Source organism: Pithys albifrons, chromosome 4, assembly GCF_047495875.1.
Source record: "Pithys albifrons albifrons isolate INPA30051 chromosome 4, PitAlb_v1, whole genome shotgun sequence".
NCBI classification, from domain to species: domain Eukaryota; kingdom Metazoa; phylum Chordata; class Aves; order Passeriformes; family Thamnophilidae; genus Pithys; species Pithys albifrons.
In genome coordinates this window covers 52,553,548-52,581,523 of record NC_092461.1, presented here as the reverse complement: position 1 = coordinate 52,581,523, position 27,976 = coordinate 52,553,548, and the positions used below count along the sequence as shown (strand labels likewise).

At 41.2% G+C, this 27,976-nt stretch overlaps 1 protein-coding gene across 1 annotated transcript; it reads right to left on the bottom strand.

The window, feature by feature from the left end:
- Nucleotides 1-27,976, bottom strand: CDH17 (cadherin 17). The gene is made up of 18 exons (XM_071553062.1): nt 27,891-27,976; nt 25,045-25,114; nt 22,737-22,835; nt 21,955-22,092; nt 20,299-20,437; nt 18,962-19,120; nt 18,091-18,290; nt 16,494-16,625; nt 15,498-15,648; nt 14,565-14,780; nt 13,236-13,312; nt 11,566-11,757; nt 10,213-10,457; nt 8,378-8,508; nt 7,222-7,458; nt 5,570-5,686; nt 5,349-5,465; nt 1-849 (listed from the first exon to the last, which is right to left on the bottom strand). The coding sequence occupies exons 2-18, from the start codon at nt 25,087-25,089 to the stop codon at nt 743-745; spliced, it is 2,502 nt and encodes an 833-aa protein (XP_071409163.1). The 5' UTR covers nt 25,090-25,114; nt 27,891-27,976; the 3' UTR covers nt 1-742.

The following is a 27,976-nucleotide window of genomic DNA, read 5'->3' as shown; positions in this document are numbered from 1 at the left end:
TTTATTCTTATTTAATGTGTAGGGGGCTAGAGCAATATTTTCAGCAGTATGATACAACAGCACATTATCCAAATCCACATGGCTTGGCATGGATTAATTTTTTAACTTGGAAACTGTAATTAAAGGCTGTGATGCTTTACAAACTGGTTATATTCTGTGGATATCAAAACCAAAATATTGAAATATCACATTGTTAGTACAAATTCAGCATAACGTAAGCAAGCATGACCCAGGGCAAATTATAGATTGCAATAAGTTTGGGATCTCCTTTTCTGAGAGAGAAATTCCTACAACTTCATGGAGCATCTTCAAATTGTAGTGCAGGACTTTATTCCCTGGTCTGATATTCAGTGACTTACTGAGATGAAAAGAGACATGTATATGCAGGTCAGTAAAATGTAGGGCCTCTGTAAAGTCCATATTTACTTCAGCTATGAAACAAAGAAGCATGATCCCATGTTTTCATCCTTGCAGGAGCTCAGTATTTGGTGTTTTCATGAGCTAACACTTCAGTCAATGTTGATATGTTTATAGTGGCTGCTGCTGAAGTCTAAGTAGGGGTGTTTTTGTGACTGAATAGTATTACATACAAAAGTAAGGCCAAACCCCTGGGAGTTTACTTTAATATGCTTTTATCCTCAGTTTGTGGCAGTACACTTCTGGGCTTTGGGAGCTGCAAAGTTCACTCATTCACAGCCCAAAGCATGTTTTTATCACATTTTGTCCCTTGATGAAAAAGTCTTTAAGTCAGTCTGTTGAGTTCAGCACTATCTTTTGCATCTTTGTGATGGCTCTTCTCATTTTTCTCTTTGAATTTCATGTGCAAAAATACGCCCCCTACAATGGCACCTGAAAAACAGAGAATGTTTGTCAGTTAAGGGAAGAGAACACTTTCTGGAAAGATGTTTCAACAAGGACCCTGACACCTGCACTGTAATATCCATGGTGCTTTACCTCCTGAACAGAAGCAAATGGTTTTGGGGAAAGACCATGTAGCATTGGATAGATAGCATGAACCCAAGGAGCTGGCAGGCAGGATCAGCTGCCTTGGGGCTCAGAGGCTTTCCCTCAAAAATGTTGACCTCTAGGATCTGACCAGATGGAAAAGTGTCTGGTTTAGCCTCCCTCCTTTTGAGAAGGGATTTGTAATATTTGCCTTGAAATGTAGTCCCACTTTTTCCCCCATTGGAACAGCAATTGTGTCACAGCAAAGCTGAGACTACTGACAGGAAAATTGTTCTTCAAGAACTCCTTGATATCTGTTAGGAATAGCTGATGGACCCAAGAGATTTATACACCTATGACTGGTAATGACTGGCATTTTTTTCTGGCCTGGATTAGAAGTGTTTATACCCCCTATTGTTACTTTTCATATCAAACCCAAGCTGTCTAGATGGCTTCCTATACCTACATAAGTACATGTGTACATATACAGACACACATTAAATATGCACATTACATATATGTTTGACCTTTTAAAATCATGATGAGCTTGTTACACTGTAGGCAAATTTATTTCCCCTTTATCAGTGTTAGATTATGTATCACTTTCCACATATCTTTGTTCCTTTACTAAAGTATATAGGGTTGCTCAGCTACTCTCCTTGCTCCGTTCGTTTCTCTGAATATCTGTTTTGTAGGTATTGTTTTACATTCAGGTTTGTGGTATCTGAGTAATTAATCAAGTAACATGCTTAATATCTGCCACATGATATTTATTCACCCACCCTCTTCCAGTGGGAGAAATACCTTCCAGGAGAGAAACAATTTGTCCTAATGGAAGAGTTTCTCCCATCAGCATGGATTGGCTGAGGACTAGGGGTGTATGTTTTGTTTTCTTGTATTTTGTTTTCCAGTGTCTATGATCTGTGTTTCTTTTTAAAAAAAGTAAGATTGCAGAGGATCCTTGCTCTTGGAATGAAAGATATTGAGGTCTAAGAGTCCTTAGCTCATGCAGGAATTCATTCTGGTGTCAGACAGGCCCTCAAGAAATGCGTGGTTTTTTGGTCATGTCTTCTGAGCTTCAAGGTCAAGCAATGTTAGTAATCATCCCCAATTTAATGAAATCTTTAGATACTTGTCATTGTTTTTCCCTTGCACATTTCTGTGAGGCTTTCATCTGATTTTGCCTTTGCAGGTAAGAAAACCTTGCTGATCCAAAAAACCTGCATATTCATTTCAGGAACTATTTTAAAAATCCTTTATGAGTTACATACACTGTGGTTTTTAAAAGTTGTAAGGCAGTAGCAACTTTTACTGTTCTCTCTGATGCTGACCAATTTTCTTGTAATGAAAACATCTTTAGTCAGTTATCCAACATACTTTTCATTTAAATGTGACATTATATTAAGTGAGGGATCAAACTAAGGCATTGTGCAGAAATAGCGATGTGAGAAGCCTGAACAGAGATGAGAATGATGCAGTTTGAGGGATTCTCTGTCAGTCACATGGTCTGAGTGTGGCTTCTTCCATTTTAAGTTCTTTGAATTCTTTTCCTCCTTTTATCTTCAAAAGACAAGCACATATGCATCACACACATCAGCACTTTCTTTTGCTTTAGGGGTCTGTGCATTACAAAAGAAGATCAACATAGAGCTTTGGTTTTGTCTTTCTAGGCATTGAATTTTTTCTTGAAGGCTCGTTCTCTCTTCTTTTAGAATTGATGTAATGGTAACTTACTTAGGTTCTTGGGTTTTTCCCCTTTTATCCTCTAATTTAATCCAACTCCTTTGAATATGAGGTCTATAACATTTATTTCCATTACCTTGATTTTCTTGATAGATCTTTCATACTTCCCTCCCTCTCTATAGTTGGGTCACAGTTTCCCAGTCTGGCTCCCGTGACCATTGCATTCAAAAATCAGTGCTGAGCACTGAATTCTTCTTGCTCTTCCCTTCCTAAGGGAGTGGATCTCATGAGCATTCATCCTGACTAGTTTTGTACTTACATGGATAAAGAGAATATTGAAGGAGCTAGAGGATACTACGGCAGGACCCCCCTCAGTCATCTACCAAAGGTCCTGGGATACTGGGGAGGTCCTTGGTGGCTGGGCACTAGCCAAACATTATTCCAGTCTATTAAAGAGGCATGAAAGAAGACCTGGAGAACTACAGACCTGCTAGTCTAACCTCAGCTCCTGGAAAAATTTTGGAGATCATAGTGGGTACTAATGAAATACACTTAAATAGCAATGCAATTATCAGGCATTGTCAACATAGGTTATAAAATGAGAGTGCTGATTAACTAATTTGATATCCTCCTCTGATAAGGTCACTTGCCAGGGGATGAAAGGAAGGCAGTCGATGTAGTTTTTCTGGATTTTAATAGGGCTTTTTATACTGTCCCTCACAGTATCTTTCAGAACAAGTTGTCCAGCTGTGGGATGAGTGGGTTCATGGCAAAGAACTGTCTGAAGGGCAAGTTGTCCAGCTGTGGGATGAGTGGGTTCACGGCAAAGAACTGTCTGAAGGGCAGAGCTGAAAGGATTGTAGTGAATGGGGTACCTCTGCCTAGTGACCTGTCCCAGCAGTGTTCCTCAGGGCTCAATTCCAGGGTCAGTTCTGTTCAATATATTTATTAACTATGTGGATGTGTGGGTTGAATACCCAATTAGCAGGTTTGATGATGATACCAAACTGGGAGATGCCATTGACTTTCTTGAGGGAGAAGATGCCTTAAAGAGGCATCTAGTTAGCTTGGAGCATTGGGTAATGAATAAGGGCATGAAATTCAATAAGTTGGTTACAGGCTCTTCAGAGATAGCAGGGCAGAAGAGGCAGAGTATGTAATGAGGAATGTATGGAGCTCACAGGTGGCAATGGCACAGCTGAGGTCCTCTGGGTAAGAATCAAGGGGCAAACAAATAATGCTGATGTTACAGTGGGAGTGAATAGTCTGCTATAGACCTCTCAGCCCAGGCAATGACACTGACAAATTATTTTTTGAGGATTTTTGTGTGTTCCTTCCAACTCAGCATATTCTGTGATTCTGTGAAGTCTGAATGCTGGATTCTGCAACTGGGATGGAGTAACACTTGGCACAAGCATAAACTGGTAGAGGAGTGGCTGGAGAGCTGCCTACAGGAAGGGATCTGGAGATGCTGGTCAGCAGCAGGCTCAGTAGAAGTCAGCAGTGTATCTGGGCAGCCCAGAGGGCAAACCCCCTTCTGGGGTGCACCAAACTCAGCATCACCAGCCAGTCAACAGAGGTGACTCTCCTGCTGTACACAGCATTGGTGCAGCCTCACCTTGAGCACCATGTGCTGTTGTGGGCCCCACAACTGAAGAAGGATGTTAAGGCATGGGAATGTGTCCAGAGGTGAAAGAGCTGTAAGGAATATCCTATGAGAAGTGCCTGAGGACTTTGGGCTTGTCTAGTTTGGAGAAAAGGAGACTGAGAAGTGAACTCACTGCTCTCTGGAGCTTCCTGAGAAGTGGGGAAGGAGGTGCTGAGCTCTTCTCCCTGGTATCCGGGACATGTAGGAATGCTTCAAAGCTGGGTAGGTTTAGACTGGACATCAGGTAGCATTTTTTTGCTGAGAGGGTGGTCAAACACTAGAAAAGGCTTCTGAGAGAGGTGTCTAATGCCCTAAATCTGTCAGGGTTTAAGAGGCAATTGAACAATGCCCTTAAAAATACACTTTAACATTTGGTCACCCCTGAAATGGTCAGGTAGTAGGACTAGGTGATCATTGTAGGTCCTTTCTAACTGAAATATTCTATTCTATACTAATACTAAAAAATATTTTGTCTTGTTTCAAACAAAGTTTTAAGCTACTTATTGAAGTTGCATCAGCTCAAGCCTGTAAGAACATAATACTATTTACTACTGGTTAAAAATGTAACTGTACTTTGTTCATGTAAAATCCCACAGTTCAGAGTAACTCTCTATACGAGTAATATAAACCTATGAAGCTGAAATAGATTAATAAAATCATAACTACAAGCTATGGGTACATATATTTTCAGTATGACATTCCTGGAAACTTCAATATATTCACTATAATCTGGAAGCCCAAGACAAGGCTCCAATCCCTTCCTCGAGAGGGAAAAGGCAGTAGGTAGCAATGAAGAGACAAAATGCTGCAAGTGCAGCAGTTTCTTTTGTCCTAGCTCTTTCCTATGCCATTGTATGTTGATTAAGAAGCACAAGGTAAAGAAAGTTTTTTTAAGACCAAAAACTTAACTTTACAGTAATCATGATACACAATCACGAGATCTTCCCTCTTTCACTCATCCTGCAACATTCATGACAAATCTTCTCCCAACAAGTGAATTAGTGTTAAAAATGCAGTAGCACCACCATATCTCAGAGATCTGGCTTCACATCAACCAAGAAAATTGACTTACCAATGATGAGCAGGACCCCAACTAGAATTCCAATTGCCTGCCCTGCAGTTGGCCAGGAGTGCTCACGCTCTACTTCGATAAAGCACGACTTTTCACTTGAACATGTGCAGATGCTTACTGCAAAAAGAAATGCCATGAGGTTAACGAGAAGTTAGTAGTTCATTTGGTTAGTCGTAAATGTAACGGGTGTCTTGAAACTAATAGTGCTGTGCATAGTATACCTTTAAGATACACTTTGTTTTCCAAAGGCGGTTTTCCATTGTCGTTGAGAATTACCGGAACCTTATACACCTTCTCTTCAAAGTTAGAGTGTTTCGGAGAGAGGTAAGCATGAGTAGCTGCAAATAGGAAACAGAACATTCATGTCAGCACAAGAAAGAAATTTATCTCAACATTCATACCAGTTGCAAATGTTCTGTTTTTTAAGGCTACTTTGCATGTGATGGTAGTTCCTGTTTTCCTCTACATCTTCCAAGGTCTCATTGACTTGTAGACGTAAAGTAAAACTGGACTATCTAAAAGGATAGTCTGGCCTTCAGCATAATATGATGATAGAATTTCTGTCCTGATTTCTACACCAGGCCAACTCTGACTTTGGGTAGTGCTACACTGATAGCATCACATCTAAACAAAGTATAGCCCCTATACTCATAGAGACTGAAAGCAGTTTTAATTGTTCCCAAGGTAAATTAGTAGGAGAACCATCCTTCTAGACCACTCACAATGTCACAGCTAAGACTCTTTAATATTTGGAAAAGCCTGTAACAGCCATTGGGATCTGGTCAAAGGTCTCTTGATGTCAGAATCTTGTCTCTAGATTAAGTGGAGATTGCAAGCATGTATCTTATTTTCTCCTAATGCCCTCCGAGCCTTCAACCATTTTAATCTCAGGGACACCTTGAGCAAGGTGTAATTTCTTGTGTTGAACTTTTAGAAAATTTCCGCATAGACAACACCCTGTGACAGCAAGTTCCAAAGTCAACTACCGCCTCATTCTATCTGCACTAGAAATAACTCCACAAGCTTCACTTAAGATTCCTAGGTTTGTATACTGGAAGAGGGGCAAAGGCCACCCTGACCACAGCATTCATGATTTTATAGCCCTATATCCTATTTTTTTCCCCACTGTCTTCTAAAATAAAATATGGTAGCTTACTTTGCTGCTCCTATACACTTTCTTATGTTGGGGTACTCTATAACTCTTATTATCCATATTACCCTCTTAGCTTTGTATAATGAGTAAACTTTGCCTTTTTGCACACCCATATGTACTGAATTATGCAGATCTTAGCAAAAAAAACCTTTGGAAAATCACACATGAACTGCCTTCACTTCAAGGGCTGACCATTTACTCCAGCGCCTGAATTTTAAATTATTCTTTATCCTTCCATAATTTGTCCCTTTAACACCACGGTAACACAATTTTCTCTTGTAGGACACTACATCAAACATATTTTATGAATTCAGACAGGCTTGTCAGCCAAGCACTTATCCTTTCGCTTACTGCCCCCTTCAAAGAGCTACATTTGGTTCCTGAGGCACGACTTCCTTTTCCACATGAAATGTCAGAAATCTGCAGTTTTCAAACTGCTCCATTTCTTTTTCAGCAGTATTGTGTAGTCATTAGGCACACTGCATGTCATTTGTATCTGCTTCTCCTCTCATATGTAGTCACAAAATTTTAGCTTGCAACATACCACAGGTCATCACTTCAAAAAAAGTTAAAAATTTCAGTGTTCTCAACAAAATAATTTTTTCTACATTGAATACTGGATATGCAATAATAGGAGTTAAAGGAATTAAATATTTCTTTATGTTTCCCAGAGTACTAATAGAGTCCTATATCATTGTAAGAATAGCTGTAATATCTTACCATTGACTTTTGAGATTTCCCAATTATTTCTTGTATTCATCTCATCCGCAAGGGAAAAAGTAAATTTTGAATAAAACCACTGTTCATCAGCATCAGTAGCTTGAATGAGAGTTTTCTCTCCTCCATGGACCGGGTAGCAGAAGAAAGCGGAAGAATCCATAGCTAAATGTGGAAGGTTGTCATTCACATCACTCAAGTGTAGAATCAAGGATGTTCTGGATTTCTGAGCTGCATTATCTGTAGAGTTTAACAGAATGTAAGTTACAGGGACATCCTGTATTTACATGCTGGGTAGTTGCATTTTCTGCTTTTATAGTGGTACCAAGAGCTACCAATGTGTCCAGAGGGTGGAAACAAAGTTGATGAATGAGCTGGAAGGCAGGGAGAAGTGTCATTCTATCTGAAGGTTGCAGAGGCAAGGTCTCAGGAGGACCTGAGGGATTCATGGTAGTTGCCACTGCTTTTTAACAAGTATGGTTTATTTACCATCAGCTCTTGCTAACTACAGAACACTAGCAAGGGTAAGGAGGCAGACAGACGGTCAAATCTAGGAAGTAGTCCTATCCAAGGTGACCGGTGCTCTTTGGAACACTCTTTTAAGCATGAAATTCCTTAAGTTTCGCACCTCTTTTCTATATACAAGAAACACACATCAATACTGAAAGATTCGAATGGCTGGGACTAGAAGTCCTAATATATTTCAGACTGGATACAATATTAGTTTTATTCAGAATAGAACAAACTTCTGTATAAGGTTACAAGCTACTCTCCAGGTATGTTTTCAGGAAGCCTAAACATTTCTGTGAGAAAGACTAAAATCTTTATAATTATAGAGGAAAAAGTAACAGAAAATAGTGATGTTGAAAACGCTGAAGAAATTCTAACCTCCTCTATATGTCAGGTGGCTTAAGTTCATGTGATAGCTAACTTCGTGAAAACTATTTTAATCCACATTACCTATAGCATCAAGATTTCTTTAAGAAAGTTAAAATCTTAAGAAATATATACTTCTAAGGACACCTCATATGATGTATATCTAAGGATACATGTTCCTGTACTTTACATGAGTTTAGTCATGGGAGGTATGCTAATTCCTCATAAAAGAGTAAGGACAGGGGATTCCTCTGTGTGTATATGTAGTTGTTTAATCACTTACTCAGCTCTGACACAACAACCTCTACTGTGTACATTTCTGTTTGTTCTCGATCCAGACGGGAAGCAGTGTATACCTGCCCAGTGGTTGAATTAATTCTCAGCCATTTGTTCACATCACCTTCTAAGGAGTATCTTTGGAAAGAAACAGGAAATTAAAAATCACATATACTGTTCCAAACCAGAAAAAGAATCTGACAAAGCAAATACTTCTTTATTGATTTGAGGCAAGCAGCTTGATTATAATTGTCCTCAAAGAGAGGGTTCTTGGAAGTGTCACAGTACTACAGTGAAGCAAGACATACAGACAGAGAAAGAGAGGCCAAAACCATCCAGACTAAGAGTGAGAGCAGAACCATGAAAATGCCACCACTAATCCAGCCTGTGTACTTGCAACTCCACTTTCCTCCTGACTAGGAAACCTGGGATGTTCCTGATCTTTTGATCCAAAACTGCTTTGTCCCAACCACATGTCACTCTCCGCTCATTGCATTTCCCATGCCTAGGTTTTGTTGGGGGCACAAGCCAAAGTCTGGAGGGCAGAGGGAGCAGGGCAGCCAGGCACCCTGTTTTGGATTAGCAAGGGGACAGAATCCCAAGGTGGACTGCCAGGCTGGAGGAGCCTGTAATTACCATTAGGTCAGCCCTGGAACAGAGAGTGCTTTAAATATCACCGTATTGTTTAGAAAAACCACCAAGGTGTATTTACTTATACGAATTTTGTCATGATCATATGACCCAGTCAAAGCACAGGCACTTGCTTGAGTAGAAGTGACTCAACTTTCTCATTCAGCATTTTCATTCTTTCAGTACTCCTTACATTAGGAACAGCATGCTGACATTCTTGTACATCTTCTACTTTCTACACTTTTTATTTTATACCCTTTAACCTATTTTTGGCAGAAATGTGGTTTATGTATTTGTAAATATTTGTCATCTGTCTCTGTCATCATCCCCTAGTGCTTCTGTACTATGTGGGTCACTATCCAATTAGTTTGACAGAAGGCCAAACATGCTAAGTTCCCAAAAGTTAAGGGAAAGTAGAAAGCCAGATGAGACATCTCTGGGAATAAAAATCCACTGAAGGCCTAAGAGTTATATTGTACAAATTCATTAACTACTTGGTGTTTTGCTGAATTTTAGTTCAATTTCAAGAACTGTTTGTTTTGGATTAATCTGTTCAGCATTTCTCCTGAGAATTTTGCAGCAAGATCCACAAATAATTCTCCTGTCTGACTCTACTGTGTAAAGTACATTTACATCATGCAACACAGCACAGGAGTTTCTTGTACAGAGCTACACATCCACAATAGAAACAGGTGTATTGTCTTTGACAGTTGGGAAAAAAAATTAACTAACTGTCAGTTGTAGACTTGAGGTCGTGTGTTTTGACAGAGACAATGCCATGTGTGGTCTCCTGTGTGACATGAAGAGCAGCTCCTCTTCTACTGGTTCTTAATAAAGGTAAACAGTATATGCTTCATTCACTTGTTAAAGGCATTATGGATATGAAAACCCTGTTATTCTCAGACTAGTTCTACCTTTTTCCTGGAAACACATATTAGCCTTCTTCCCTAGTCATTTTCTGTTTCAAGGGCCCCACTGGCTGATGCTTGTCACAGCACAGAGAGAAATCTTGTCAGAAAAACACAGCCCAGCAGGTGGGTCACTGGCCACCCCACACATACGCCTTGCCTTTCTACTAGAAGACAAGATTTCTGTAAAAAAAGTAGTTTCCTGTATGCTAAATATTAGGCATATTTTCCTAGCACCTCCTTCTTTTAAAACAATTTTCTAAATACTGAATTCAATGAATTAATTACAGTCACACTCTTTTACCGTACAGAGTCCCCCTCAGGATCATAGGCCTCTACCGTCATGACCAGGGTATTGACAGCAAGTCCTTCAGACACTTCTTCTTTGTAAACTGGCTTGAGGAAAACAGGTGGCTCATCTACATCTGTTACAAAAACTCTAAACCAGGTGAGAGAACTTGCGTTGTACTGCACGCCTGGCACCAGCGGTTCAGGGTTTGTGGCATTGATCACCAGGGTGTACACCGGCATTGTTTCAAAATCAAGAGCCTGGATCAGGAAAAAAAAGGTGCTTTAAACAATGGTGCTGCTGCCATGGGGAGCTCCAATGAGAAACCACAGTCTCCTTCTTGTCAAGGAGGAGGCTGCATCTGAGATACAGTCAACTTAAATGAAATCATATGCCTAATAATGTTGCCACCTGCCTGACTAAGTTTAATAACTATATCCTGTTTACAGGAATGTTATTTATAGCTTTGCATGCGAAGGCCTCAAATGACCTCTGGGTGCTTAAAGTCATGCGAGGGTTGTTACACTGCAGAGTTTCTCACAATTACCTCCTTGGGAAAAAGTTACACTGAGGCTGATCCTGAAGATGGTCCACCAAATGCTGTATCTGCCTGCCCTTGGCCTGAACTGCATGTATATAACATGGTATCCCTTAGAATATGAGTGACAGGTTTTCTGGGCCCATAGTCCAAGCACTTTCAAGAAGGCTAAACTCAAAGGGAGAGCAATATTGCTTTTGAAATTCATGGATGCAGCAAAAAGTGTTCCTTATATTCCTTTCTCCAGCATTCAGCATAGGTGCTGTATCACCTACTGCAGCACATGCTGACCTTGGCTTTGTTGCAGTCAGTGTTTCCCTCAGCAAGAACTGCATCTCTGTCCTGACATTGAGATGTGCTGGCCTCACTTGCACCTCCCATTGCAAGAGCCGCTAATGGCCCAGAGCAACATCAGGGAGGAGAATCTGCCCTGTCACAGGCCATCACTACCACCATAGCCCATGGAAGCATTTAGCTGGCTTTCCTTTTTCCAGAAATGCTGCTGCAAAATCAATCAAATGATGCAAAGTCTTTATGCTGTATAAAGACCACTTCACTGGCCAGAGCCTGCTCTGCTAGAGAAGCAGTCAGCAGCCAACCTGGTGGAGGGAGCTGCTGCTGGTGGTCAGGGGACCGCAAAGGCAGGACGATAGGTGCTTGTGAGCAGTGCACAGGTACAGCGCCAAGAGGGGAGCCTCCTGCAGTCTGCACCATGCTCAGGGTAATCTCACCTGTCCACCAGCTAACACCCCTCCCCACAAATCACCACCAGGACTGTTACTCTTTATGACAAATAACAACAAAGGAGAGGAATAAATCCACCTATTCACCTTGTTAATCTTGACAAACCCTCGGTTTGTTTCAGCATCTGTATCTATGATGAATGTGTTGTTTGGATCTCCTTCCTTCACTTGGTAGATGATGAGGGAGCTCCCTGTGGCAGGTTCATCTCCATCCTTAGCTTGAATTTCTAATATCACAGTTCCTACTGGGACGTTTTCTGCAATAGTCACATTGTCATACTGAAGAGAGAGAGATCATTGAAACATGACACACTGAGCACCATCGGTAGACAAAAACTTGAGCAGTACAACAAGCTTTCAACCCACAAACATGGATGTATTAACCCACAACAGCAGGGCAGTCCCGTGGTGTAAAGGAGAGCACTCTGGACTCTGAATCCCAAGGTCGTGAGTTCGAGTCTCAGTAGGGACCGTCCCCATGGCAATTAAATGCCTCCCTAACATCCGATCCTGTCAGATCTCGGATGCTGAGCAGGGTCAGCCCCAGTTAGTACCGGGTGCTGTGACAGTCCCAAGGACTTCACTGTCACTGTCCAAGCTCATTCAGCTGTGGCAGATGAACCTTCAGACTTAAAACGGTGGCGCCAGTTCTGCGCACACTGTGCCTCATCTGAAAAATCCACTGTGCAGGCTGGAAGGTCTCACCCACGTGGCCCTTCCCAAATCTTCGTTCACGAAGTCTGGCCATACATACATACAGCCAAGTGAGGGAGGGATGGGTAGACTACTAGTAGAGCAATAATCACAAACCTTTCCCTCCTCTGTTGAAACCACTCATGTGGTTCATGCAGTGCTCACAGCAGCAGGGACATCACATCTCTGTACCCCATGAGCACCCTGGCCACTCACTGGTAAACATCTAATTGCTCCATGCACCATAGGCTGTTGTCACATTAGCATCCCAGCTCCATAGACTCTGTTTGATATGTGCCCTCACCCAGGAGCTTCATCTTGAGAACAGACTATGTACTAAGACCTTGAGGTGAGAAGGTGGGCAACCTGCTATGTAAGCATACACCCAAGAGTGGTGGGAGCTTGGTCACCCATGTATAGGCACTGGAGCCACTGCAGTGTCTGCAGGGAGGCTTGGGCCATCAGGTGGAAGTCATGAGAAGTGTGCAGGTCTCTCTGCCAGATGCCAGCACCTTCACCAGAGGAAAAGGCAAGAGCCTGACACCTATTCTGGAATGAAGGGCCAGCAGGTTATGTGTTTGGGCATGGAACAGTAGACCACTGTTTCTAGTCAAACCAAATAGGGCCTTTGATTTCCATTCACTTTCTGGCTATTTTGGGTGCATTAATACTGGGTGTACAAGGGAACTTGAAAGATTTTAGCTTTTTCCCACTTAGCTATTTAATTAATTTTAAAGCCTTTTCTTCTCCCTTTCCTGTTGGAACTTATATTTCTGGAATAAACTGCTTTAATAGAATAATTTCTTTCTGTACATGTAGTTTTCCACTAGGCAAATTACCTTAAATTTCAGAATTAACTATGGGTCAGTCCCGGTGTTGACTGCCTAGATAGAGCTTATATATAGGCTTACAGCAATACTTTACCTTTATTTTCACTAGTGGTTTACTTATTACTTGTTCTGTAAATGGTTAGTTTCCCATTGAGATTCTATAGATATTGAACATATGCTCAAACAATTGTCAAAAGTTGTTGGAACATCCAAACCAGTGTTACAAATACTCACATCTGATTTTTCAAAGATAGGAATCTGATCATTGATGTCAATGACATGTACTTCCACATCACAGATTGTTTGAAATGCTGCATGGAAAGAGACAAACAACATCATATATTTTGCTGAAAATGACTTTCCTCCAAAAGGGTTCATGGTGTACAAAAGTGAGCATTGCCAGATTGCCCAATACAACCAAAGTCTCGCTGTTATTAGAAGCACGTGATTTCAAATATCTCTTGCTCACTGGCAACCTCACTATTTATCTTACCTTTCACCTTTCCAATTTCTTCAGCGTTGTCCCATCCTCTTTCCTTTCATGTCCTTGACTTTTTAAACCATATCCCATTACTAGGATGGTGATAGCTATGAATTGTGTTAGCTTTCTCAGTATTATTTTTGCATGTCAAAAAGTAAGCCCTGTATTGTTATGCTACTTTGTTCTACTTGTGGGTCATCAGGTAACGCCCTCATTTTTATTACAGCCGGACTTAAACTTCAGACCTGAGCAGGGGACACTCATAGCAATGGAGATTTGTGGTTTTAAAAGCATAACATGTGCTATTTCTGCATAGCTGGATTTTTGTGTTTTACAGAAGTGCTTCAATGAGCTGAAAATTAAGGAATATTGTAAATAAAACTGTTTGGATGGAATTCAAATAAGCATCAAAAACAAATCACCAGCTTCTCCCTCTGCAAGGTTTTCTATAATCTGTCTAAATTATGTCATTTCACTTACAGACATGTCACACTACTTTCTTTGCATGTCAGTTCCTCCATAGTTTTGCCTGACTATAAGGACTCCTACACAAAGCTTTAAGCTTTAGTATGGAGTTCAGTTTCTTTTCCATTCAGTGAACCACAAAGAACTCGTGGGAACTTACATAATGGATAGGATTCTTTTTGAAGTTTAATTTCAGCTCTTAATGTTTTAAATTAATTATCTGGACCGTCTGAGCAGCTGTGTTTAATTTCTTGTTGAGGTTTGGAGTTTTTTTCAGTAAGTCCCTTTGAAAGATTTTTTGGGGAAAACCACAATCATGATCTCTATTTTTTTCCCCAGTGGAAGGAAATCTCTCACTGAAGGACTTATTAACAAGCTTCCCAATTTAGCCACACTATGCCCTAGAGCTGGTTTCCTTCCATGCTTGCCCTATGAATCACGATTAACCTCCCTGTGTCTCACAATGAGGCAAGTACCATGCCAGAGCAAGATAGCTCTCAGTGCTACTGCCTATCCAGTGAATCTTCCACTGTCATCTCACATCCTTTGGACACTGAGCATGGGGGATGCCAGTGTGAGCAGAGTTATTCCAATGTATAACAGCAGGCATTACATACCTCCATCTGACACCAGCACCTTCAAGGTATAATTGGATGCATAGAGCTTGTTTAAGGAACGGCCAGTTAACTGCAAAATCCCAGTGTCTTGCTGAATATAGAACAGATTACTTGCAGGAACTTCAGGAATCTGACTTTGGATTTTGAATCGCAGGCGAGAGTTAAGGGTGTTCTCCTTATCCATGTCTGTAGCAATCAGGGTGCCAATATTGCTTCCTGTGGCAGAGTAGACAGCAGAGTCAGGGACACAATGCAGTGATTCTATTTCTCCACAGAGGTACACAGACAACAGTGATATCCATGCAAAGAGTAGAGGGTCAATAAAAACAAAACTGCATGGAAAACATTGCAATAGACACAATAATTTCACTTCTGGGAGTTTTTCATTTAACATCCCAAGCTACTGTTTTGAGCTTGGGGCAGTCCAAAAGGACTGGGCCACATATTTTGTTCAGAAATGACTATAATGTCTGATGCTCCAGTCCTGAAACCAAATCACTAATGTGAAGACTGAGGAACAGAGCTAGCTAATGGTCCATTGAAGTCAAAGTCACTGAGGAGCAACTGAATGAGGGAAAATGGGATCATACCACTTTTAGAGCACTATTTCTTATATTAGTAATAAAAGGGAAGGTTTTTATTTTCACACTCTAAGCAGTTGTCCAAAACTGTGGCTGTGAGAAAATACTTTTTTATGTTTTAAATGGAACAGCAGTTTTAAATAGGTATCTTGGGTCTGTTGCCTTCAAGTTATACAAAAATCCTTTCTACATGAATTATTGAAGTGAAAACTACAGAGCTATTTGCACAGGCAAGTGTTTCTCTAGGAGAGCTACATTTTACTCTTTGGGATCAAAATTTCTTTTGCACCCAGTTGGAAACAAAAACAGGACTAGAATTATGTGTATAAATTAATTGAAGCTGTTTTCTTACCTCCAATTTCATTTTCTTGAACTTCAATTACAGTGACAGCCTGCTGGCACACAGGGGGATTGTCATTAATATCTTCCACAATAACATGAATTTGCAAAGGCTTGTCCACCAATTCTCCGTGGGTATCTTTTGTGACCACGAAGAACGTATACTGCAATAAGAACAGCGTGATTAGATTTTCTGAATGTCCACCGTGACAATACTTTTCATTTAAAGATGTAACTAGGGAAGTGTTCTGCCAAATGAAATATCCTCTCATAAGTTTGTTCAGTATTTTCACCCTCTAATTCAGACCTCTTCTACCACGTCTCAGTGTCTGAGATCTGGGTTCTAAAAAGTATTCTAAATTCCTTCACTGCATTGTGGCCCTGCTGTTGCAAAAATTCAAGAAAAGCAGGAATATCTCCTTTTTGCCACTTTGCAAATTCATCTGTCACATATGGAGATAGGATTTCTCCAGCATATCTGATCTCTGGCCTATTCTTTGCCCAAATTTCCTCCAAGAGCTAAAGGGAACAGAGGGCACTCTCTCTAAAAGACCCCCAGATGAGGAACTTGAAGGTTACTTTACAGTTGCAACACCAAGTTAAACTCTGCTTCTGATGTGGAGAGACCCCTGAGGTGCCTGAGGTCTGAAGGAGTTTTGAAACATCTGAATTTCCTGTCCTCCACAAGTGCCACCACCAATCTCTTGCTCATACACCTACGATCCTGCCATGGTTGGTCCATGTTGTACATTGTACATATGCCATGGGCAGTGATTGCTACTGCCAGGCCAGTTGTACAATAACAACCTGAAGGCTTTTTACAGTGTAGTAGATGGCTGCATTTTCATATATACCAAGTCATTCACAAACAGAAGTGACAAAAAACAAAGCTTTATTTATTTTTTCCCCTCTATCCTATATATTGAGCTTTCTCATATTTACTCCCACACCAATAATCAGTGTTCTGCTATAGTCTGTCCCATCAGTGAGGTTTTATGTGTTTACTTACAGTATCCTTTTCTTCCCTGTCCAGTGGTTCCGTCACATAAATAACCCCATCCTGACTGATGGAAAACGGGAGCCTGGGCAGCTTTTCTTTTTCAAAAATGCCATAAATTACATCTGGCTCATTTGACTGAACCTAAAAAACCCCACCAAAATAAGTTAGGATAGGAAGGTAGACTGAGATTTAACAGGGATCATTTCTGGACCAAAAACAGAAAAGATTACATTCCTGTTGGCTTCATAACTCAGAAAAATAACAGTTTGGCAGGCTTTTGGGATGAACTGCAGAAAATCAGACAGATAATCTGCCTCTGTGCTCTGAATTTTGTGGTGAAGCCATTTTAACTCAGTTTTTCCAGTTATCCAGATAGGCTACAACACTTCCTTTTTTATGGAAGGGGTTTGTGATATAGACCTAAATTCATGAGAAAAAAACATTATTTGTATTTGGATATCTTGACACTAATTTATTCCATCCCCTTACACTGTCCATTCCTGCCTGTTGTTTTGGTTTATGTAATTCAGAGAAGCAAAACAGCAAAACAAATATCTGGTACATAGGTGCGTGCACAATCTTTACATGCATAAGAGTCAGTGATGAAGAATCTTTACTGATGTGCTACAGATTTGAAATTAAATAAGTACACAAACTGTCAAGGTAATGAAGTGGTTAGTATTACTGTTTAGGTTTTATACTGTATAGCAGCAACTGCATTTCATTTTTCCCTGGACAGAATCAACATGTCATTGGCTGCCATGTGACATTTATGTACAAGTGACCCCAGAATGGGTGCACCATTGCACGTTAGTCCTTCTTCTCCCATTTCCACTCTGGATGTCACTGAGGCCAGTGGGAATAGCACCAAGTCAGTTATTCTTGCAAACAGGACCCAAGGAATCCTGCCATGTTCGAGGGATGATGGCATTGAGATTGTGAGTGCCAAGGCATTTTTCAAAGACAAATATTTCTGGAAGGCTGCAGGCCTGTTAGTTAATATGTACTGATGGATGCATTGCTATTGGTCGGCAGTTATCAGCAAAATATTTTGTGTTTGCACTGTGAAAACAGGAATACCATGGGAATGCAGGATGTGAAGGAGGGCATTTCAGTCCTTGCTAGGTAATTTTGATGTAGCAAGTGTTCTGCATGACACAAAACTGGTCACAGCAGGTGTTCCTGAGTGCACGGGACTGCCCACACCAGGGCTGTTGTGGAGCTGATTCCCTGCCAGGCTCTTCTCCAGCTGGCAGAAGCTAACCTCAAAATAACCTTCAACAGACTAACTCTTGGTATGCCCAAAGCCTTGAGAACCCATGAATGGACTTTGACTCCAAACTGAAGGGCGAAGTTCAGTTATTCTAATGTTTGTATTGACTGTATCTCCGTCACCTTCAAACTAGTAACTTTCATACTAACAGTAAGCCTATGAGACCTGCACTAACAATCATTTCCAAAGGGTACCATATCAAAAGTAGCTGGGAGGTGCCAAAGTCCTTCTGAAGAGTCCAGTGTTAGATGCAGTGGGGATACATTCTCAGTTCGTTGGGAGAAAATAACTCCCTGCACCAAGAAGTGTGAGGAGTATGGTCAAGGACCGTACCTGGCTGATGCTGACAGGATGAACCTCAGTTGAGTTTTCCTGGATGTGGATAGTGGGGGGAGCTTTCCACAGGCTCTCCTTGACAATGATGATCACATCAACACTGCTGCTGAAAGCATTTGTTGACATCCCTGCCATGTCCTTCACGGAGACAACAAGTGTGAAGTTGTCCTGCTTTTGAGGGTCTAAGTAATAAGAGCCTGGAGACAGAGCAAAGAGCCAAGTGAAATGATGCAGAGGCTGTGGGGGTAGTTCATCTGCCCGTTGCCTCCTTCATGCACTAGGCTGCTTTATTTGCTCCAGACTCACTCCTTAGATGGTCCTCTGTGACAATCTCAGCAAGCTGTTTGCTTTGGCTTCTCTGAATGATGCAGCACAGCATCATGTAGATATATCATATTAGACCTCTGTGCTGTGGTCTTGTGTTGGGCAGATGCATCACTGAGCAGCCCTCACCGCAGCTGGGCACTTGTTCAGCCCAGCAGAAGAGATGGGCATTTCTAAATCACTGCAATTTAGTTGGGTTCATGTGGCCAGCTGAGTTATCTCTGCATTTTTTAAGTTATTGCTTTTGAGTTTCTAGATTTCAAGGATGAGAATTAATCCCAAGATAGGTCACAGAGTAGTCCTGAGTGCCATAGGATCTATCTCTCTTCTCCATGTACTTTTAGATTCCAGTCTCCATTTCTGCTAAATTCCCTTGAATTTGGTGGGACACAAAACAATTTCCCCCAAACCAGGGCCTCAGTGGAGTATGTGCCACTGACTACATTTATTCAGAATGTAACATCAGCCCAGTATTGTTGTTTTGTTTCTATGTATGCCCTGGAACTCACACTGGCTCTTTGCAAACAAGAATCTTTTTACATACCCGTCCTGCTCGGTGAGATTGCTCCCGTTGCACTATCAATCTGGAAAAGCATTTCTGAGTAAGGGTTGGGAAAGTGGTGGAGAATGCTGTATGTCAACTGTGCATGGGGAGTTGCAGGATTGTCACGGTCAGTGGCATGGACATACATGAAGGGCTTGCCTGTTTGGAGTAGAGGAGAAACAGTGGTAAGAAAGCAGACTGCAATCCCAATACATAGTCCATTCAAGCAGAGCTCTCAAGCCAGAAAGACAGCTTATGGGGAGCTGCCACTGTTTCATAATCATCTCTCATGGGAAGCCATGGTTGTGTATAGAGGTTATATTGCCTGTATGTCATCCCACAGGTCCTCCCTCCACCAGCTCTGCTTAGTAGGATCACAGTTGGTGTGAAGAGCAGTTGATGAAGGAAGTGACAGTGTTAAATCAGCAGAGAGCTATCAACCACCCAGGAGTGCCTAAACCCAGAATGCAACTCACTGATATCTCTCTTTAAGGAACCTTTGCAGTTCTTACACAAACCAGTTCAACCCAAAGCACCTCGAAAAAGTGCCTACAGCTGTGACACACTTTTACTTAAAGGAACAATTATGTAGTGAAAAAATATAGAAATACATGGTAACATAACTCAGTTTTAACTTTTGAGCACCAATGAAACATTCAAAATATTTTTGACTTGGATGCAATTAAGAATATAGTAATGTATTGCAGAATGATTTTCTGATCCCGTGGAGGTTTATATGCATGTTCTTTAGTGAAAGTTTCTTCTTGAGTCCATAGTCACAGTGATAACAGCTATATAAGTCCTTTGTTTCATTTGCAAGATGAAACTGCTCTTTGATACTTCCCTGACTTCCGGACTGGATCACTGCAATCGATAATCTAAGACTGTCTTCTAAATACTAAGGTTCAGCTCATGTTCTGAGAAGCATCAGTCACAATAAACACATACCCCGTATCTACCCTGGCATTTTATTTCCCTGATATGCAGAGATTACATATCTTAGCATTCTCTTTCTCTATAGCCTTTGGCAAATTTTAAACTCTAGCACTGGGATTCTTTTTCAGTGTAATGGAGAGAGCAGCCATGCTAAGTGATACTTGCAAAGCAGTAAGTACTGTGAAATATTTCTGATGACACTCATCCCTTTGCACCACATAGTGGTGACCTCTTTGCCCTTTCATTATATTATACAACCATTCATCCTTATTTTGTACAGTTCTGTGGGAAGGAAAATTGATCATTTTCTAGCCTGTTGAAGTATATAGTACCCACTTTATCTTCCTGTTTAATTTACCTACCTTCCTATAAACATAGTATTTAATTACTAGGATAATTACCTGGACGGGAGTTCTGCCTCACTACTCCAGTGTATGATACCTGGTCAAATTTTGGTGGATTGTCATTGATGTCCTCCACATGTATTGTAACAGCATATGGACCTTTCACTACGTTTCCATTTACATCCAGACTTTCCACCTGATTTGAAAAAAGAAGGAACAGCAAAGAAACATTTTCATGCAGATGAAATAAAAGACATAAATTAATATCAAGGTATCAAATGCCAAGTCATTCTTACTGTGATGCAAATCTGCTGAGAATCATCACTGAGTAGCTCTATCTACAAGGACAAATTTGCCATTGTAGCTCACTAACAATAATTTGCCACAGTATATAATGCCAAAAAAGCAAAATAACCAACTCCTGCTTCTGATTACACTTTTCAGAGGACAATTTCTCACTTTCAGTGTCAGCAGACTACTTGTATTCTTGTATATCTTAGAATTCATGTCTTTCCTTGAACAGAAACCTATACTTCCTAAATTACAAGGAGAAAACCCAACATGATATAGCATTTATAAATAATTGGTAATATAAATATCAACCAGGTAAATAGGCTGACCAAGGGTTAGTAAAGAAAAATTAATTCTTATTTTTAATGGCTTTTTTCAAACAATTTGACTTCTTATTTTCCATCCTTTGACATTAAAGCACAAGTATATACTGTATCTGTCAGGCTTTATTTTGTTGACACATAATAGACAAAGTCATGATTATTTATGCCTAACCAAGCATAATTTTTTACTTCTGTCATCACTTCTTGTCTATAAATGATTCATATGTTTAGGATTAATAATGTCTGGAGCTAGAAAATTTTCCTCTAATTCCAATCCAAGAGTGCTTTAGAGCTGAGAACTTGAAACCATTAAACCTGAAGTGTTAGACTTTAGAAAGATAGCTAAGGCTTGCTAAAATATCGTCATGTACTTCGTCTGTTCAGATACTGATCCTCTCGTGATCATTTCCTTCTCAGCTGCTAGCCTCAGAAAAAAAAATACCATTTTTGGCATAGAATAACAGCCCAAGGTTATACTGAGACCAAAAGACTGCCTATCCACTGTCCCAATCCTATCAGTGTTTACAGTGAGATCCTCACGACAAGGGTATAATAGCAGGACAAGCACAAAAAGCTTTGTCCTCTAACAGACTCCAACATATACCAAACAGCTTTCTCTGTTATCTAACACAGGTTAGTTCTGTACCTCTCTCTCTAAATGTCTTTTACTCCCACCATTTGTTACCATACAGATTATAATCTTTTAAAATAGATTGCAATAGTTGATTTTCACACTCCAGACATGGAATTCACCCTATCAGTCTTCAGGGATAACAAATAAAACTCATTCATGAGGCCAGATTTCGCTTCCAGTCAAGTTTTCCCCTGTATTGGGAGAGTTAGAGGACTGGTGGTGGCATCAGGGTAGTTTTTGTTTTCTCAACATAGCCTTCCTCTGCAAAGCAACACTTTCCTGTGCAGTCTTTCAGAACTATGAAACCATGCATCTTCTAGCAAAGCTCAATATTAAAACTGAAAATGCTGCCTGTAAACATAGAAGAAATAAATAATCTGAAATTACAACAGTTTTCTATTAATTTCAGATTTACCAAAAGAGGGGGAATTAACTCTCCCTTTCTGTTTTTTACCAAGTTTTTACCTGCAGCCTGTGCAGTGGTTTGGTCTCCCAGTCCAGAGACCCATTGAGATACAGGATGCCTGTGCTGGGCACAATGTGAATTATTCCATCTTTTTCACCAGACATTCTGAAACTTACAGCAGGTGGCTCAGATGTGAACTACAATGGAAAGAAATCAGAGGGAAAATCGTCAGTTTTCAGCATAATGAAATTAATTTCATGCTTTTGTTACTTTTAAAATCTATTGCCAGAAGTGTGTTTGGCTGGGAGAATGGTATTCTAAGAGTCTGCTCAAAAAATCTGCTCTTTTCTGATCCTCAGCAGAGGAATTTTCACATTATTTCCTTAATGCTGCAAGAAATCCCAACTGCTGTTTGTTTCCAAAGCAAACGTCTGCTTAGGACAGGGTTTTGTCTGAGGACAGAATGGAAAAAAGTGACACACATCCTCCATTTGCCTGGAAGCAGGATCTGTCCTTCTGTGGTTACGGCTTTGGGGAAGAAAACCTCAGAGTCAAAGGAAACTAATGACACAAGTTACATGGAAACCCATTCTCTAGAAATGCTGGTTTTATTAATCCCTGTCTTAGGATATCCTCTCAAAAATGTATTTGAGAGAGGGGGTTGTCTCCTGCTGTTTGCATGTAGACTCTAAAATTTCCAGAGAGAGGAATTAACAACTAATTTCAGATTCTCTCAGGAGACTGTTCTTCTCACCAGCACAGATGGCAACACCCCACATGTGATCTCTGTGTGCAGGCTACAGGGTCTTTGACCAGAATGGATAACGAGGCACTTGATTACCTGATAAAGGATGCGCACACCCCCTTCTTCTGGAACAGTGAAATTCATGTCCTTCAGAGGCCCAGTTATAAGCAGGTCCTCCATATTAAAGCACATAGCCTGCAAGAGAGAGGGAGAAAGAGATGAAGAAAAGCAGCTGTACCAGCCTCTGGAGCCATGTGCCTTCACATCTGTTGCATGTGAGTGCAAGCCACAGAGAGATCTTTGGCTTCTACCTGATGGCAAAAATTCCATACAATTCTATCTCAGCCTCTGACTTTTTCTTAATGGCTGGCAATGCCTGCAAATCATAATTTTTTTCTGCTAATTTTTTAATGAGTGTTATAACTACACCCTCCCTAGTGCTCTAAGGCCTCCAGACACAATTCTGCAAAGTTTCAGGGCTGTTCTTGCTTTCAAACAAAAAAAGCAAAGCAAAAATGAGCCTCCAAGGGCAGCCCTTGCACATAAGACAAGTCAGACTGTGGTTCAGATAATCTACCTATTTCTCCAAAAGCAAGACCAAGCTCCCCTGAATACTTACTCTTCCCTTCCTGTCTTGCCAATGCTGAGGACCTGCGTCTCAGAATTAGGGCTCCATCATTTGGCAGCACAGGCAAAATTCCCTTTCTTCCAGAGTAAAAATTACTTTATTTCACTCTCCTAATTTAGAATACTATTGCCATCCTGTCCATCAGCCTGTGGAGTTGAGCTCTGGGAGCGTGTGTTCTCTGCTGCATGACTTTTCCCCTGGATTTGGTCCTGTTGCTGCTGGCACAGCTATTCAACCTCTCACAGAAAAGCACAGTCTACATATTACCAAAGGAAAACTTAATTCTGCCTATGACAAAAACATAGCAATTTACCCTAATTCAGCGCAATTTACCCTAAAGCGCTGCTGTGAGTGTGTGTGTGTGTGTGTGTGTGTGTCACAAGTGGTGTTTCAATAATGCCTGATTCTCCTTAATAACAGCCAGAGATGCTGCCCTGCTTGCCAAGGGTTTGTGCCTCCCTTTCCAAACAAGAAAAGCAGAGTACTGTGAGAAATGGGGAAGGAGGGAGAAGGGTGCTAGTGAACTAGTGTCAACAGAAAAATATCAAAAAAAGCCATCTAGTAGTTACACATCCAGGAAAGGGTACTTTACAGCTACCTTTTACTGTTTTTACTAAATGCTGACTGCCAGCCTCTGTCACAGACATGGTAACAGGACCCTGGATCTGACCTGCTAAGGCTGTTCCGTGTCACAGAAGTGGGCACGGCCTGGCTTCTGCAGGCTTTTCCCAGGGCCATGTTGTGGACAGATTTGCTTGATCAGGTTCCTTGCCATGGAGGAACAAAGGCTGGTGCTATAAAACCCAATGAGTTCAAAGTGCACTCTGTGAAGCAAGTAAGTGATATCACTTCTGTCAATTAAAATTACTTTATGTGGACCATAAATATTTCCAAACGTATGTCTACAGCATGAATCACTACTCAGGAGCTTGAAGGGGAAAGAGGTTTTACTCCTTGGTCCATCCAGTGGCATCCCTTCCTGAAGATGGCTATAATGCCTGGAGAGTGGCTTCATGTGGGGTCAGCACTGCCACAGGCAGCAGCTTTAGAAATGGGAAGGAAAAAAGAGGTACTCAGTATGGCACATCAGTCCCATCCCTCAGGGTGCCCATATTCTGAGGTATTTTTTACTGAACTTGAATTTCACTAATTTTTTAATCTCTTTCTTTAATTTCAATTGTGAAGTAGAAGCCACCACTGCTGTAGCCATTACAAACATCAGTAAATCTATAGAACTTAATGCATGATGTCCATAAATAGCATAATTAATACATTTCAGTTCCAGAAAATCCTCTGAAAAGGGATTCACATAACTAGAATAATGAGGATACAATATTAATATGCACAGTTGAAACTATGAGCCATCATATGACTTAAAATACATTTAATATGTCCATACATGTATGGATTATAATACAGAACACACAATACAGATGTCTTCATTTTTTGGTGATTTATTACAGTATTTTAAATATTTTCTAGCATGAAATCCAGTTATTGGATGCAGAGGAAGCAAAAGAAGCAAAATAGGTAACCCGGTGCCTTTTAGGATTTTTAAAATTTTTTTCCTAATGATTGAGATGTCTTCTTGACTTTTGGCCACCAGATCACACACACGTCAGGGCCCCAGTCCCACACCCAGAGGTACAGCTGCTCTGATGGCACCTCTGCCAGCCTGACCTGCAGCCTGGCATGCCCTGTGTATTATGGCTCAGAGGCTCACAGGCAACCTTTGCCATTTGCTCCCAGATAAAAAAAGGAAAACCTGTAACTCACCGAGTGAATGACAAGAAGAAACTGAAGTCCACACAGCTTAAGCATACTGGAATATGTTTTGTTTCAGCTCCTGAAAAAAAAGAGATGACAGTCACTTTAACCCCATAGAGTTGGCCCAGTCTACTTGCAAACTAAGGCAGCAGCTGAGCTTTCCTGAAGCTGCAAGGAGAGAGCTGAGGAGTGAGCTCTGAAGGACCAGGGGCAGCCCTGCCATGGGAGGCAAGACTGCTGGTGTTCTGGGCTGGCCACTGAGTCTGTGCCCATCAGGTCTGTCCCCAATGGTGCAAGAGGTGCCACATGTTGTGAGTCCCAAAGAGCTGTCAAAGATTGAACCCAGCACAAAAGTTTAAGCCATGCAACCTCATTGTTACAATGATTCTGTCATGCAAGCCCCATTTTCATTTCCACTTTACTGAATGCAACCACACGACCACAGGAAAAACGATAACCACATGAAGATATAAGTCTTGCAGGAACCACTCTAGGGTCTCTGTCTTCTGCTTCTTAAAAAATAACTGTTTTCTTCACCTTGAAGAGGCAGAGAAAGCCTGAGATGTCTGCACCCCTTAAAACAATGCACATATTGGAAATGAAATTTCCAAGTCCACTGTCTGCTTCAAATTTCAAAGAAATTCTGAGCACACATTTCCATGACTTGTGTTACATCTGCCTGAAAACTAGATGGGTTTCTCACAATGAAATCCTACTTTCTTACTACTTCTAGATTTTAACAAAGAGGATCAGGCTGGTTCTGGAGAGAGGTGAAGCTGGTGTACTGTGCTGCCATCTTCAATGATGCTCCATGTTCTGTGGCTCACACCTACAGGTCTTGGGGGGTGGATTGGATTGGCTCAGTAGGTTCAGCATATTCTTGTAATGTCAAAGTTGGGGATTCAATACCCATACAGGCATTCACTTAAGAGCTGGGCTCAAGGATCTTTGTGGGTCCCTCCCAACTCAGAATATCCTGTGAATATCCTTCAGCCTCCACACCTCTGTCCCATGGAGGCTCCCAAGGAGAAGAACACAGGGTGGAGGCATAGCTCCCTCTAGATGCCTTCCTACTTGGGCTTCCCATCATGGTGTTTTCTTCCCCCTCCTTTTCTTTCCTCAATGGCTGACCAAAAAGGGAACCTGTAAATACAGAAACTGCTGCCCATATCACTGTTCTCTCCAGCATTCATTCTAGGACATGCCACAGGACTTTGTCTTCCAAATCCCATTCTGAGCAGGATTATACTGTGTGTGCAATTACACCCTTTGAAAGTACTAGGCTCTTTCCTTGGGCTGGAGCTAACTGTGGGGTACTGGAAGAAAATAATATGGCACCCCTTTGAAACTGGAAGTGAAAAGGAAAATCATTTAACTTGTCGGGAAATGAAGGCTGAAATTGAGCCCTCTGTAGCTACCTGGAAGGGATGACTGCTGAGTCCCTCACTACCCTCCTGAAGCCAGAGAAGGTGGCACAGGCAGGGTAGAGGGAAAGAGAAGACACTTTGAAACCCCTAGAAGGACACTTCAAACCAAGATTGCTGCTGATATTTTGGTTAGATAATTGATGAAAATTCTTTCAGTTTCTCTGCTGATGCAACATCTTCTCTACTCCCCTCCTGCCACTCTCTTCTGAATGCATTTGACAGTTTCAGCTGCACTTAACAGCAGGGTGAGAACTTAAAAAAACTCATTCATTATTAATTTAGGGTGCCAGGTGGGACAGAGGACCCAAGGCATGCCCTCACCACACTGTAAGGCTGCAGTTTGTGCCCACTGGGTGCCTGGCAAGGGAGGCACAGCTGTACATGCCCCTTGGCCAGCCAGCATTGGAGGGACACCAGGAAGTTCAAAGTACCAGGGGAGGCAGCAAGAGTTGAGGAAAAAGGGTATAGGGTGATCTGGGATACCACAGCCTAGGTTCAGAGAAAAGAGAAGGAACAAGGCTTACTATGGAGAGGACAAAGTCTGAGGAAGGGACATGTCCAGCCTTACTGCAGGGGTCAGAAAACGCACTTCATCGTGTGGCTGCCCAACAGCACTGTGTGACAGCCAGGTCCCTCTGTCCAGACCCAACTATGAAATGCAACAGCAGAAATACAGCCATTTCATAGTTTGCATGATAAGTGCCTTTGTTGTTCCTTTCTCTATGAACATCACTTCCTTCTGTCAGGCCATTTGCAGTGCCTGTTACAAGGCTTGATTAGCCCTTGAACATTAACTTTTGGCTGGAAGCTCTTACCAAGCCTCATGAAGCTTTGCACTGACAATGACCAAAGCCTCAAAATATATACTCCTCTCTCACTCATAATAGAGTTCCAGTATATATAGGTTCATACAAAAGCTTTCAGTAATAGACAGCTTCAGGATCAGAATAGTATCAGCTTAACTAAAAGCAGCCTGGAGTCCGGCTGAGGATTGGAGCCATATTTTCTCCTTTATTTCTTAGCTTCATCTCGGTACTCTATCCCTAATAATCCCTTACGGTTCTCATGACTGAACAGAAATCTTTAGGATTACCATCATACAAATACCCCAGTGACTTTCAATAATAAAAAATCAGAGAACAAAAAATATTCCCAGAGGTTAAAGATCAGTAACAATCACAAGTATTTAGTTCCATGGAAAAAAATACTATTTTCTTTAGTTGACTGATTTCAGATGTTCAAATTCAGCAAAGAGAAAACAGAGGAAATTGATCCAAATCAAATAGAAACCAGACTAAGCCTTAGGGCAGCAGCCATCCATTTCACAGGGACAGCTGAGTTCCTAACGCTGTCTGAAAATCCTTTAGCAAACCCCTTGTTTTAGCTTTTAAAGTCTTTCTGTGGAATTGTGGTTAGATCATCTCTTACCTGTAACATGGAAAGCTTATTTTGCTCTAAAAATGCTTCTTTCTTTCAGCTGTGGTAATCACCTTTGCACAGGTTGGTGGTGTCTG

Coding starts and splice junctions, on each gene's coding strand:
- CDH17 (XM_071553062.1), bottom strand. CDS start 25,089: ATGCTTAAGCTGTGTGGACTTCAGTTTCTTCTTGTCATTCACTCG. Junction 8,509..10,212: donor CCTGAGGGGGACTCTGTACG/GTAAAAGAGTGT, acceptor TTCTTTCCAAAG/ATACTCCTTAGAAGGTGATG. Junction 850..5,348: donor TGGGGTCCTGCTCATCATTG/GTAAGTCAATTT, acceptor TCTGTTTTTCAG/GTGCCATTGTAGGGGGCGTA.